Source organism: Balearica regulorum, chromosome 8, assembly GCF_011004875.1.
Source record: "Balearica regulorum gibbericeps isolate bBalReg1 chromosome 8, bBalReg1.pri, whole genome shotgun sequence".
NCBI classification, from domain to species: domain Eukaryota; kingdom Metazoa; phylum Chordata; class Aves; order Gruiformes; family Gruidae; genus Balearica; species Balearica regulorum.
In genome coordinates this window covers 24,397,097-24,410,661 of record NC_046191.1, presented here as the reverse complement: position 1 = coordinate 24,410,661, position 13,565 = coordinate 24,397,097, and the positions used below count along the sequence as shown (strand labels likewise).

At 38.7% G+C, this 13,565-nt stretch overlaps 1 protein-coding gene across 3 annotated transcripts in view; it reads left to right on the top strand.

Moving 5' to 3' along the window:
- The window catches only part of NR5A2 (nuclear receptor subfamily 5 group A member 2), a 96,257-nt gene extending 83,412 nt beyond the window's left edge, over positions 1-12,845 (top strand). For 2 of the 3 annotated variants that reach the window (XM_075760138.1, XM_075760140.1), the window contains one exon: positions 12,240-12,845. In XM_075760138.1, coding sequence (XP_075616253.1) covers positions 12,240-12,487 — 248 coding nt within the window. In that variant the 3' untranslated portion in view covers positions 12,488-12,845. The remainder of the gene's footprint in view (positions 1-12,239) is intronic. The other variant, XM_075760139.1, reaches the window with a different exon arrangement.
- Positions 12,846-13,565: the final 720 nt, after the last annotated feature.

Here is a 13,565-nt window from a genome sequence, read left to right as displayed (position 1 = left end):
AAGTAAGCTGACTTTGTTTAAGGTGAACAGACCAATAATCTCTGTGTTAAACACAGATAGAGTAGAGGTGAAAGAGGTACTACAGTGTTACCACAGACTCAGAGGTGCTCCTAGGACCCAGCACTAGGAGAAGCACTGAGCTGCTCTTCAACACATAGTTTGGAAAAAAAATAGTATAATTTTTGTTTTAAATATATTTATTTGCCTCTGGGAACACATTAACTTCCAGTTAGTGAATGTAAATTAAGAGAGGCAAGAACAACAGGAAACATGTGAGTGTATTGCCTTGAGCTTGTCCAGGCCATTTCTCCAGCAATTGGGTAGGAGTCCCTGCAGGGTCAGGGTGGGTGGGCAGTTCTGCCATGGGAGTTAGTGGTTACTTTGGCATTTTGAGACTATGCCGATTTACAACTATAAATGCATTGTTTGTTGCTGAATACCTTACATTTGAAAGCCTGTGCATTTCCATGAAACCAAAGCACGAGGATGCACCTGTGTACTTGCATGAATTGTATCCTGCCAAATACATATCCCACTGTCTGCCATGGCCGCAGGGTTACAGGAAAGCTCTATTTCTTGGCCTGGACATCATTTTCAGGAAAATTAACCTTAAAAGAAAGAAATCTGAATTTCTTTTACAATTTTCATAGTACTAACTCATATAACTTTTACCATAAAATGAAAAATAGAACAAATTCCATTCCAAATAGCAATTCACAGTCCTGTCTGTAAAAAAAAATACCTACAGGTGGGGAAACATCCCTGCTTTGAAGAGTACAGTGAGATCTAGCTAGAACCAACCTTAATCCAATGAGTGTTGATTTAGGTGGATCTAGAATTTAAAAATCCTTCCAGATCCTAAGCAATAAAGACAAAATCCACAGTCTAATTCAATAAAGCATCAAGGGACTTGGCAGAGCATCACCGGGACCCTGAGGATATGTATGTCACTGGTGGAGCAAGCCTGGCCAGGGCAGGGAAAGTGCAAACCTCGGTTTGCATGAAACTAAGCTCCCTCATGTTCCCAAGCCCCTCTGCAGACCATCACAGCAGACACTGTGCAGTGCCAGAGGCGCACTCGCTTCCTTCATCTGGCATGTGGCATCAGGGGCCAAAAACTACCTCTGCCCTCGTGCAGGGAACATGAGTTGCTTGGCACCATGTTAGGGGCAGCTCCAGAGGCTAATGGGGATCCGGAGCCCCTTAATTCATGCTCCTTATGTTAAACCTATGACTGTGTTGTCTATGGAAATATTTCATCCATATCTGACCAAACATTTGAGTCTGAGCTGAGCAGTGAGCACAAATCTGGAGTTTACCTGACTTATTTCTGCCATTCCTTATTGAGCAATTGAAACGTTAAAAGTGTGCTGAGGCACTATCTAAGAGCCTCCAGTCCTTTCTGATCAAGGCTTCTTGTCAAGAGATGAGAGCTAGCTGAGAAATAAAACTCTCTTTTAAGAGCCTCATATCTGAAATGCAGGTGTAAGAATATTTCCTCTATTCCACACTTCTCTCCCCCATCTGTTTAACTGATGAGTAACCAAGTTGCCAGAGGGACTTTCAGGTGGATTTTTCTTTAGTTTTCCTATTTGTGTGTTTAAAAGTGTAAGCAATGAGGACAAAAAAAGAGTGGTATACACATCAAAGTCTTTGGGAAAAGAGTCCAAAGGCTAACACACACCTGGGTGACTCTCCAGTGTTTCCTGCGTGTCAGCACTGACACTTGCAGAGTGCAAAGGTGTTGCAGATGTGCCCATTTGTGCTTCTGTCACTCTTATTTGCCAAACGACTTCCACAACTAAGCACAGACATATCACAGTAAAAAATGAAATTTGCCTACTGTTCTGAGTGGAAGTTGCAATGTCAGAGACAATATGCTTTGAAATACAGCAGCAGAAAATTACTTACCTTAGTTGTGTTTACTGTCCATGAAAGCAAGACTGAGAGTACAGGAGAACAAAGTGCTTTTTCCTACCACCTAGCAGGAGGCCCAGTGGCCTGGGCCAGCCAGAGGGACAGGGCAGGAGCCCTGGCTCAGGGCCACCAGCTCTGCTGTCACTCAGTGAGGAGCACCAGTGCATCATGCATTGCATTTAAGCAAATTCATGGGCTGTTGCAGTCAGGCGTGGTAACGATCTAATGACTGATACACACATGTATACAATGGGACCAAACTCACTGGCGCTTTTCATCTAAGCCAGCAATTTTTTTGTCAATGAATTGACACATCTGAGAGACAACCGCTTCAATGTACCATCAATGGTCTCGTGACCTGTATGCAGCTACATTTACACAGTAAATAACTGTAACTGCCCAAAGTAAAGTCTAGCTCTTCTAAATAATAAAAGTCAAATGTTTGCCTAATAGGAGTCATATATTTGTTTCTACTATAGTGCTTTCAGCACTGAGCAATTAAATGAATGCATTTTGCTTTATATTATTTCAACATAATTATATAGGAAAATAGTTCTTTTACTGATTTCCACTGCCCATATCTTACACAGGCAGAGGTGACTATCTTTTTCATGTTCTTTCTAAACCAGAATCAGCTTCCACTCATACAACTTAGTTCAGTGAAAAAAACCAAACAAACCTTATTAGGATAAATATTGTCACATAAAACTAGTAAAATCACGTCTTCAAAAGTATCAAGAGAGGAAAAATAAGTTTTTGAAATGAATGTCTGAAAGATGATTGGTTGATTGTCTCACACTAAGCCCTGTCTCAAAATATTGCAAAAGATTTAAAACTCTGAATTACTTGACAATTATGTTGACAGAAAGTCATAGTATTGTACCTCTTAGCTCAGCATATCACTAAAACACCTTTGTTTAACTATATTTCCTTCTTTTAAAGGGAATATATCGTAATAAGTTTTGCTCCCGTGGGACTTTGGATCTAAACAAAAGGATAAAGCCAAACAAAATTCACCAAATAACAAAAAAGTGGCATGAAGTTCTACCCTTACCTGGAAACCACTACAATGATATAACTGGCTGGTCTAATATTTTTAGCCAAGTTCAAAAAAGTTTGAAATATAATAATTAAATGCAAATACAGTCCTGATCCCAAAGACCAGAAGAATGCCTTTAAGCTAGTATTTATAACAAGAGCTATTCGACTGAGGTCTCTTGTAAATTTTATCATACCTGAGGCAGTTTTCCTCAGTCGATTAGCTGGAAAGCTGAATATATCCTGAGGCAAACCAGACATCTAGTACAGGCTAAATTCAACTACTGGAGCTTAAATTTGGCTTAATATATCCCCACTTGGATCTGCCTGTTTAATTCTCTTTCATATGATAACGTTGGTTTATTCATAGTCTGGACTTGCCACCTGAACAAACTGTACCTCATATCTTATTCTAATGGAATAAGAAAACTTTGCAAAAACCACAAAAGTTCCTGACTGAAAATCAAATGCAAATTTGGGATTAAAAACTGTTTTGTAAAGTGACTACAAGATTAGTACAGAGAGATTTTTCCCCTAAGGAGTACTGCTTTTTATGATCATGCATTTTTTATACTCTGCAGAGACAGATGGGCTTTATAAAAGGATACAGCCTGCTACTCAAAAGGGTTTCAGTGGCAGCTGCACTTCTGTGTTTTAGCCTAAGTAGAAATTTATATTCAATATTTTTCCAGAAAATATTTATATTTCTTCTTTTAGGACTATATCACTCCTTGGTGTAGTTCCAGTGGCAGCAGTAGAAATACCTCTGAGATAAATCTGGTCCATTATTCCTATTTTAAACAGTACTTGAGTAGTAGGAGAGGGATAGAAAGGGAAAGGATAGGTAATGTGCAAGCTTCTCATAAGTGCAATAAATCAAATCATTCAGAAAAGTTGCAAATGTCTAAGCAAAAGCAGAGCAAATATTTTCTAGATAAAAGCAAATCTTTCTAGAATTTACATTTCTTTTTTCCTAAACATTCAGCTTCTTCTCAGCTAAATCATAGATTGTTTCTTGCTCCTGTCTACATTATGCCGCACTGTCTATTATTGCAAGTTGCATATAACACTCTTTCTGCCTCAGTTCATAACTTCAAGGATTTTGTATGATGTCCCTATCACCATTCCCAGGAACTTCATAAATATTTATGACATCTTAAACCATTCACACCCTACAAATTGTAGACATTGACAGCCAGTACCCTTTAAAACACCAACAATCCTGTATTGTTCATGTGCTATTGAATATTAAAATGATGTTTCAGAAATTAACTGGGGAAACCAGTTACTATTTATTCTGATTTTTTTAACTCTTATCAGAAGCCTAGTTTCTGCTTTTGTCAAATGTGATACTTTTTTCTGGTAACTGTGTGATATAAACTAGTGCTATGGCTGTAGATTTGTCTGCATTTAAGCATATATAGATACTGAAGCCCGCTGATATCATGACAATTAACATACTAGTTTTCTTACCTATGCTTATTCCAACTGAATATTCGGAAGACAAACATTTCTAGCCCAGACATATAATATGAACCTGGCATTGTGGGAATAGTTAGGGAAGATGAGTTTTTACTCACGCTTTTTCTCAGTTTGTATGCGAGACCTTCGCTAAATCACTTCTGCCCCAGTTTATCAACATGTGCCAGCATACAAGTATGACCATGGCTCCACAGGATAGCGGTTACACAATTTTTCCCTGGCAAAGAAAGACTTAGATTGAGATATTTTTTCTAGGTTTGATCTGTCGTTTGCCTTAAGTGGTCACTAGGTCAAATATACAAACAAACCTGGAAACAGGAACCAGAAACCCACATCGGCCCAGGCAGGGTCCCTCACCACCAGCCTGCAAAGGCAGGTTATAAACTTGGGCTTAAATGACCTAGGCTTATCTTTTTCAGTGCAGCAGCAGAGCTTCAACCCGAAGACTGGAGCACACCTTCACTGAGCACCACCTGTAGCTAGCAGTAGCTAAGACCACCCTCTGGCATGGTGGGAGACTCCAGTTGTTTGGGGAATTCCCTTGAAGACATGACAGAGCAAGCGCTCTTCAAATTCCTGTTCCTCTGTCATGTCTTCAAGGAAAGCAGCAGCTACCCTCTTACATGGAACCTAATCCAGTCAGTGAACGCTTAAGCGTGGATCAAAATACCTACAGGATAAGCCTTCAGGCAATAGGCTGCCCTCAGTCCCTGATGAGTAAGAGAGAAGCAACATGTTGTGTTGCTCACCCAAAGCAGGAGCAAGTCTGGGACATCAACAGGGGCGTAACTCCAGGCACAGAGGAAGCTTTACAAAGTGAAAGTAAGTGATGTGGTACTGGAGTTTAGGCATGGCTAAGATGAAACGCCAGCAGTGGAACCACTGCTTGGGACTTGGTGCCCATGGTCTGTCCCAGGCCATAGTATCCCACCCAGGTATCCCAACTGGCTCTCCACACCCCTGGCTGTGTGGCTGTACCTGGTCACGCTTTAACCTCATGATTCTCGGTGAGAAACACTGCACTTTGTATTTAAGGGTGTAGCTGGCTGTGGACTTTGGGCCGGGGCTTGTGAGCAGCTCTTCCTCCAAAGAGGCCTGGCAGGATCTTGTTTTATTGTGTTTCGATGACCACCATATCACGTATGCCTCATTTGCAAGTAATAAGGATGTAGGTTCCTGGGGTGCCAGGGCAAGAAGCAGGTGGAGATTTTTGTTTGTTTGTTTAACTTTTGAGTAAATCAGCCTGAGCTGTTGAAAGTCAAGCTGTTTTATTTTCCTGAGTGATGACTCAGTAATTACATCAGTCATAAAGATTCAAGAAATCATATTAGGCTTTGCCCTTTGTCTTTACTGGGTCTGCAAGAAAAGAAGCAACTGAAATTTAGTAACATAATTTCACAGTCATGCAAGGAGAGGAATTCAAGCTTATTTCCCCATCGCTCCCTTTCCATTGCAGAGCTAACAGTAGTGAAAGCAATTACAAAATTATTCACAAAAGCCAATAAGCATGGGTCTTAATAGGCATCAGGAGCTGATGTTCTCAGTAAGAATCTATCATTTTACATTCTTTTCAGAATAGAAAAATACACTTCAATATTTTAAATAGCACTAGAAAGAAGCCTACCACTATAAAACAACACTAAAACATGTTTTAGTTGAGTCTGAGCTGTCCTGAAACAAACCAAAGGTCCATCACGATTGAAGACTGAGGGGATGAAATAGGATTCAGCCTGAGAATTACAGCTTGTTCTCTCACAAGCATCTTATTTTCACTTTAAAAATATATATAATTTTGTCCAATACTTAGGCGAGAATGAAATACGTCGCTGTAGAAGAATTTAATCAAGATTTTCAAAACAATATGCCCATTATCTGAAGTTATGTTCAACTGAAAATGAAAATTACTTTATGACCCTAATAAACAGAGATCGATCATTGCACTGTTACAGATAGCTTAACCACTGCCAAAAAAAAAAAATAATCCTTCTAAAGACAGGAAAAGTTTTCTACACGTTCAGTTTGGACTTGAAAATAAAAGTGCTTTCTATTGTTATAATGTAAAGGTTTTTCAAAGTTTGGAACGTGCAAAATATAGTGCCTTACCACTGATTAACAAACATATCCATCAAGAATTGTTTCCCATGACTTCTAAGTGAATAATATTCAGCACAACCCTGCTGTAATAAAATTGAGGGGAATTTTGCAGTAAGGAGCTTATCTTTACCATAAATCTTCCTTCATTATAGCATTTTGTCTGTCAAGAAGGCTTAGCTATAGAATGGCACACATCTGCCTTTGTGACAGATGTGCTATATGGAACCACTGTTGTTGCCATTAGATTCAATGAAGGAGAATTGTGGGTAATTTTCAGAGATTGGCACTTTATCAACCATTACTACTCTCGCCCTCAAAAAAATTGTTATCACATGTCAAAAATCTACCTGTGTTTTAAGTCCTGTTACCCACAGGGTTTGCAAGGCTAGCAGAAAGCGGGGAAAAAAATTAGGAAAAAGCTGTGTTTAAATAGAGAAAGGTTTGGTAATGTCACCTCAGTCCTGGGCAATGCCCTTTCTTTGAACTCCTCTGGGGAAAGGTCAAACGGGGATTGGCCTCACACCAAAGCCTCTGACAGGAACCCCAACTTCAGGCTGAGGAGGCACGGTGTATCTGTCCCTGATAAAACAGCATGTTTCTAAGCGGAGGCAATGCTGCTTGTCTGGCTGGAAAGCACAGACAAACCTCTTGGAGGGTCAGCCTGAAGGTCACCCTGACCAAAAATACCATCACTAGAGTTTGGAAGACATCGTAAACATTCGGGCCAGTTGGGTTTTAATAAAGTCCTTAAACGATGGGGCTCATCAGCCCATTCAGGGTGAAGAAGCTCTACCCTGGACTGGTATCGAGTCCTATTGCCTGCAGTATGTAAGACTGTTTCCAGCCTTGTGAAAGTGAGAAATTTCTCCCCATGGAGAAGCCTAAACACAACCTTACTTCGTCCTTGCAAAACCAGGACTTGCAATGGTGCAAAATGCGGAGAGGCAGCTGAACGGTCTGTGTACTCACCTCTCCATCGCTTCATGTAGAAAGAGTATCTGATAAAAGACATGAGCAGTAAAATTTAACCAGCTTTCTTTGGGAAATATTGATGCATCTCCTAAGGAGTTACTATTTTTCAAATTTTAATCTCTCATTCTGTTTCATTTTTCTTTTCAAAATTCCCAGACCAAGAGAAGCTCTCTACAGATTAGTACACCACCAAATTTTCAGTATTTCATGTTTGGAATATGAGAGGGAGAAAATCTCTCTGAAACCTAAATATTTTCCCCCTCTAAAGACCAGACCCATTTTTGGGGAAAATATGCAAAAGTGTTCTCCTCGGGCTGAATGTTGTATGCAGTTTCAGCTTAATGCACAGTTTTATAGCAGATGTAGAAAACAATCAAAATGAGGAGATTTCTGGGAATACTGGCATATCTTTACTGTGACTGCAGAGCAGATCCTGACACACTATAATACTGTTTTTGTCTTAATCATCAAAAGTAAGCTATAGAGAACAAAAATTCTTTGTTTGACAGAAAAGCAATTGCTATTTCTTGTAAAACATATAATATATTCCAGAAGACCTAAGGGTTTACTTTCCAATAAGGATAGAAAAAGATGTGCGCCCCACTGTGAGCTCACAGTAAGGCTGTTTCATGTAAAAAGTTGGTAATTAGTCCCTGAGTGAATAAAGTAGAAGAGATAAGAGACTGATACTTACTGTAGCAACACAAAACACTTTTTCTAGCTGCTAGGATTTAAAGGGTGTGTGGGTGGGAGGGGGGGCCTATTCCCGCTCACTTAATTTACAAGCATCTAAATCTCAGAAAATGATTTCTTGCATTAAGCTTAAACATGTGTACTTTAAATTGTTACTAACCGATGTAAAGATTGATAAGAGACATTCCAATTCTAAAAAGCAGATAGGAATGAAGAATTCTATGAAAGCATAAAAGACTGTTGTGCTGTGCACATTGGTAGCGGATTTCACGCTCATTGTGCAGCACTGCCTTCAGCAGACTTACACCAGCATTGCTTGATGTTTCACCAAGTTAACTCATTAACATTCAAAGGATCTTCATTTAAAAAAAAAAATAGTTGGAAAACTAAATCACATACCTTTAGCCAGTTATATAATAAATACTGAGAAAAAACCCAAAACCAAACCACAGGGAAACCATCTACTTACAAACCAAAGCTGTCATTTAATAACATTTGTATTGTTATCAAATAAATACTAAGTACCAGAAGGGAAAACTGTATAGCATTTCTTGTTCTACCTGCAGAACTTGGAGCTACTGGAAATAACTTAATATTCACATGTTTTTCTTTGTTGTTATTCATCTTTATTAGAGCTAGAGTTTGTGATTCTTTCTCTCAAAGATAACTACGTAATTTATATTGCAACTATGTGTTTGGCAAACCCCTTTTTTAACCATATACAAAATATCATACAAGAGCTTGAGACTGAGAACGGAGCTTTGCGCAGCACATTTCCTTTGACTTCTCTCTCTCTGTTCAATTTCTCTCGTTTGCTTTACTGCAGCATTTATTGTTAATATACCTGAGAGGAGAGCACTTATCAAAAGTCATATCCAAAAATCTTGGTTATTTCATGAAGTCTCACTCCAAAATACATATCTGGTCATCAAGTTCCCTTTACATCCCTACTATTACAATTGCAGTCCTGGAGAGGTCTATACACAGGTGAATTCTGTAATGATGTCCTAAACTGTAATCATTTGGGCTATGAGTATCTGATTCAGCATAGAAACAGTCAGGAAGATTCTACATATTTTCACTGGATAACTAATAACATCTGGTTTACAAGCACTGAGCCTCACCACAAATATCAAGAATTTGTTTAGAGGAAATACATTAAAAGTATTTCCTCAGGCTGGATGTGGTATAGAAGCCCCAGAACCACTTTTTGTTTACTGTCGGTGTTAATTGGACTTATTTTTACATCTGACTTCAGTGCTTATGTTGCCACATATGAATATTTAAAGAAGTGTTCACTGAAATGAGGAAAAAAAAACAACACTGACCTTCTTCCCCCCGTAGTTCTGCAACTTCCATGCAATTCAAGCCAGGCCATGTAGCTGACAAGCGTATAGGAACACCTATACAATGCACAAGTACACCTCCTGCCAGAAGCCACTGGTCCTGTATATGGGGGCAACAGAGATAAAATATTATGCCTCCTTTTGACTAGGAGTATGATATCAATACAGCTGAAGACTGAATGCATCTAAAACATACATTGAATTCACCACTTTTGCAGGAAAACACAGAAAATTTGCAATTCTCAGATTTTGTTTCTTCTTGATCTTTGTAAAAATTGATTTCGTGATGTTACCAATAAAAATATATTCCACACAGTAACATTTAGAAAGAGAGCAAAAATGAGAACGAACCTGGTTTTCCAAGAAGTCAGCACAATTTAATCTCATAGTATGATTGAAAACAGACAGGCAGCAACAGAAAGATGCACTTTGAATTTAAAGTTTCTAAAACTTCCTGATGTTTAAAGTTATTTTTCACAGGGGAAACAAGTTCAAAATACCGATTCTGAAATCATTATACATTTGATCTGAACACAGTTTAATCTTCAGCATAGTCCCTGTTTTCTGTGGGAATTTCTTATGTTCTAACAATTCATTCATGATTGCATTTTGCATCTGAAAGCAACCTATTTCAAATAATTGTTACTGTTCCTTTCTTAACTTTATGAAAATATGCTTAGAACACCCAATTTTTAAACCAGGTTATACTCGCTACAGAATACCTTGGGAGTCTCATGCAGGTACATAAAAAATAAACAGCTATATTTTGTGTGAGAAAATGTCCAGCATAATACATGAAAACATGATTTTCCAAAGATCTCCAGAGACGCTGGCGAAAAGACTTTGGATAAATGAGATTAAATAGCTAAGGGACCAGGCATAGCACCTTTGAAGTTTTCAATTCTCCTTACTCTGGATAATGCAAAGTTCAGACAAACTTTGTTGGACAGTCATCATAATTCAAGTATTGCTAGTGAGTTCCTTAAGCCAGCTACCAAAATTCGGACGGAGGTCGTGTCCCTGGTTCCCAAGCAAGCAGCACAAATCCAGGAGCCACTTGCTTCATTTCCACAGTGAAACTGGGACAGGAAAGAGGCAGGCAGTAATGACCCCAGCAGGAAACGCTCACTCCAGCTCAGGCAAGAGTGAACCTGCAGCCCGCACGCTCCAGAGAGGCTCCTGCTCAAAGCCTGTAACTCAGGCCCTGGAGGCTGCGCGTGCTACCCTGGGCTGCCATTGGGGTCCGTGGCATCCTTCCTATCCTCTTGTCCTGAAGAAAATGTTTGCCTCCTCCAACCATTTCCCTCATGTTCAAGCACACAGTTATGTGCAGGAACCAATATTTGCTCTATTTAAAGCACTTCTAGGAAAAGGTGCAGTGAGACCCAATTTCCACAGCCTCCCAGGCTGCTGATGGATTGAGGGACCAACACGTGTTCCTGTTTTGGGAAGGAAACCACTCATTTCCCCTCCAATCAAAGGCTGGCATTTACAACACCAAATTCCCCAACTTCTGTGCTCCAAGAATATCCATAGAAGAGCAGATTTATCTTCATTCAAAGTGAATTAGCAGCATAGTTATGCTCAGTATTGCCATGCTTTAGCATTATCAGAAACTGTGTTACAGCACTCTACTGATGGTATAAATGATCAAACATCAACCAAAACAAGTTCTCCCAGCAGGAGCACTTTGGTCACCTCACTCTTTCTGCATTATAGAAGAGCTGTAGTTGGCAAGCTTTGGAATAACTTCTGCATTCTCTAGACATGTCAAAAGACAATGCCATCAAAGTAACTTTTACACAGGGAAGCAAATAATGAGGAGTTAATATACTGGCCAGCATTTCCAGAGCTTGAACTTGCTGTATAGGAGCAGAAGACAATCAAACAGAGGCAGAGCGAACAACCTGTACCTGCCTTACTGATGCAAATGCCCCTGTTGTCCAATAAAAAAAAAAAAAAAGAAAAAAAGAAAATTAAAAAAAATCAGTGTGTTGGATTTCAGAAGCCATATTCAGGTTAAAGGGCACCATTCTTATCTGGTATTTCACCCAAAGGACAATGATTTCATTTTATAAAGATCATTAGTCAGTGAAATATATATTTTAGAGAGTTTCTAGTAGGGAAGATTATTTTGGCAGTCACTGGAGTGTACCAGATGGTTCATTAACATAGGCTAGACAAGTCAAAGGCTTTCAGAATCATTTAGAAAATGTCAAACAGAAACAAGAACCCTGTCACTTTTTATTAGAATTAACTACATCATACCCTGGACACAGATTTCACCTTGGGTCAGAAAAATTAATACAGAATTATATGAATTGTGTAACATACTAGGTTAAAGATAGGGCTTCCTCTTGGGACTCATTTGCTAGCAATATATTATGGTCTTCTACTTTAGGAATCCTCAACCTTTCTTTTTGTAAGCTGTGAAAAGAGCTGACCTTGCTCAGACTCCATTGGTGTCTAATTGATTTGAGGTATATGCAGAATTTCAACAAGACACTCCGCTAAAGCTCTTTTGTGATCATTTTCCCAGGAAAGTTGGCAAAAGGGTTCACTGAATATTCAGCAGCTTGTAAAGTATGCTTTTGTCAGGAGGAAAAAAAGAATACAGCCATTTAGTGAAACATTGCCTTTGTAAACAGGAATTAAAATGCAACTGAAATGTTACTTTTTTTTTTAATTATCATTCAGATGTCAAAAATCTTGAGAACTTCCAGCTTGTGGAAGGTGTTCAGGAACAAGTGAATGCTGCTCTGCTGGACTACACAATGTGTAATTACCCACAGCAAACAGACAAATTTGGGCAGCTTCTCCTGCGACTACCAGAAATCCGGGCCATCAGTATGCAGGCTGAAGAATACCTCTACTACAAACACCTGAACGGGGATGTGCCATGTAATAACCTTCTCATTGAAATGCTGCATGCAAAGAGAGCATAAATTATACCCATTAGAGCTTCTGCTTTCAAGGAAAATAAAAATATATATATATATATATTCTGAACTGCTCCAAGCAACACTAATTAAAACATGGTTTTAAGACTTTGCAAAATGGTATAATAATCAAATACTAATAGTAAATAAGTGATGTATCAGGGTATTTGTATTGCAAACTGTGAATCATATGCTACACATCCCCAAAGGAATCTATATAGGACTTTATACTGGAGTGAACTTACCAAGTGGATACTATCACCAATGTCAACATGAAAAAGGACAGAATGATTCTTGTATATTTAACTCTGCTGATTGCCAGTATGAAGAAACTTAGAAGAAAATTTAAAAAAACAACAACAAACAGAATCCATATTATCGAGCTAAGATAGCGGGGAATTTGAGTGCACTAAATTCCTTCACTGTATAGCAGGACTTCTAAAACAGTTATAATAGATGCAAAACTGCATCTATAGCATCTTCTGTCATCCTTCCAAGGACCCAACACTTCTGTGATAAATGATGTGGCATCCATTCAACGACCTGTAAGAGAGAGCTGGCGTAGGCCACGTGCTATGTAGTATTGCCACCAAATCCTAAGAGCCTGGTTTTGACTGTCGGTCTCTCAGGCCTGCAAATTGCTGGTATGAACAGTCTGTTATCCAGTTAGCTTGGCATTCTTACTATGTTCTGAAGTTTGTTTTGTCATGTGTTCATGTTGTTCTATCAGGCAGTATCCCTCTTCTACTACTGTTATCAGATAGCTGTTAAATAGCTAAGATAAATATTCTACAACAAATTAGCAAATTCAGCTATATACTTAGCTAGTGCAGTGGCTAAAATATAGCCATTTCCAAATAAAGGAAACTGAGATATTTTAGCCATCACAAACAATAGCTTCTTTGACAAAAAAAAAAAAACCAACAAAACCACCAAAAACCAAAAAACCAAAAAACTAAGACACCAAATACTTGTGTTAAAAACTAAAAATAAAATTTAAACAAATGCATTTAGTGATGCAAGAACAGACAAATTAATTGTATAACCTGATGATGCCATGGATCTTATTAAGAAATTATCTTTA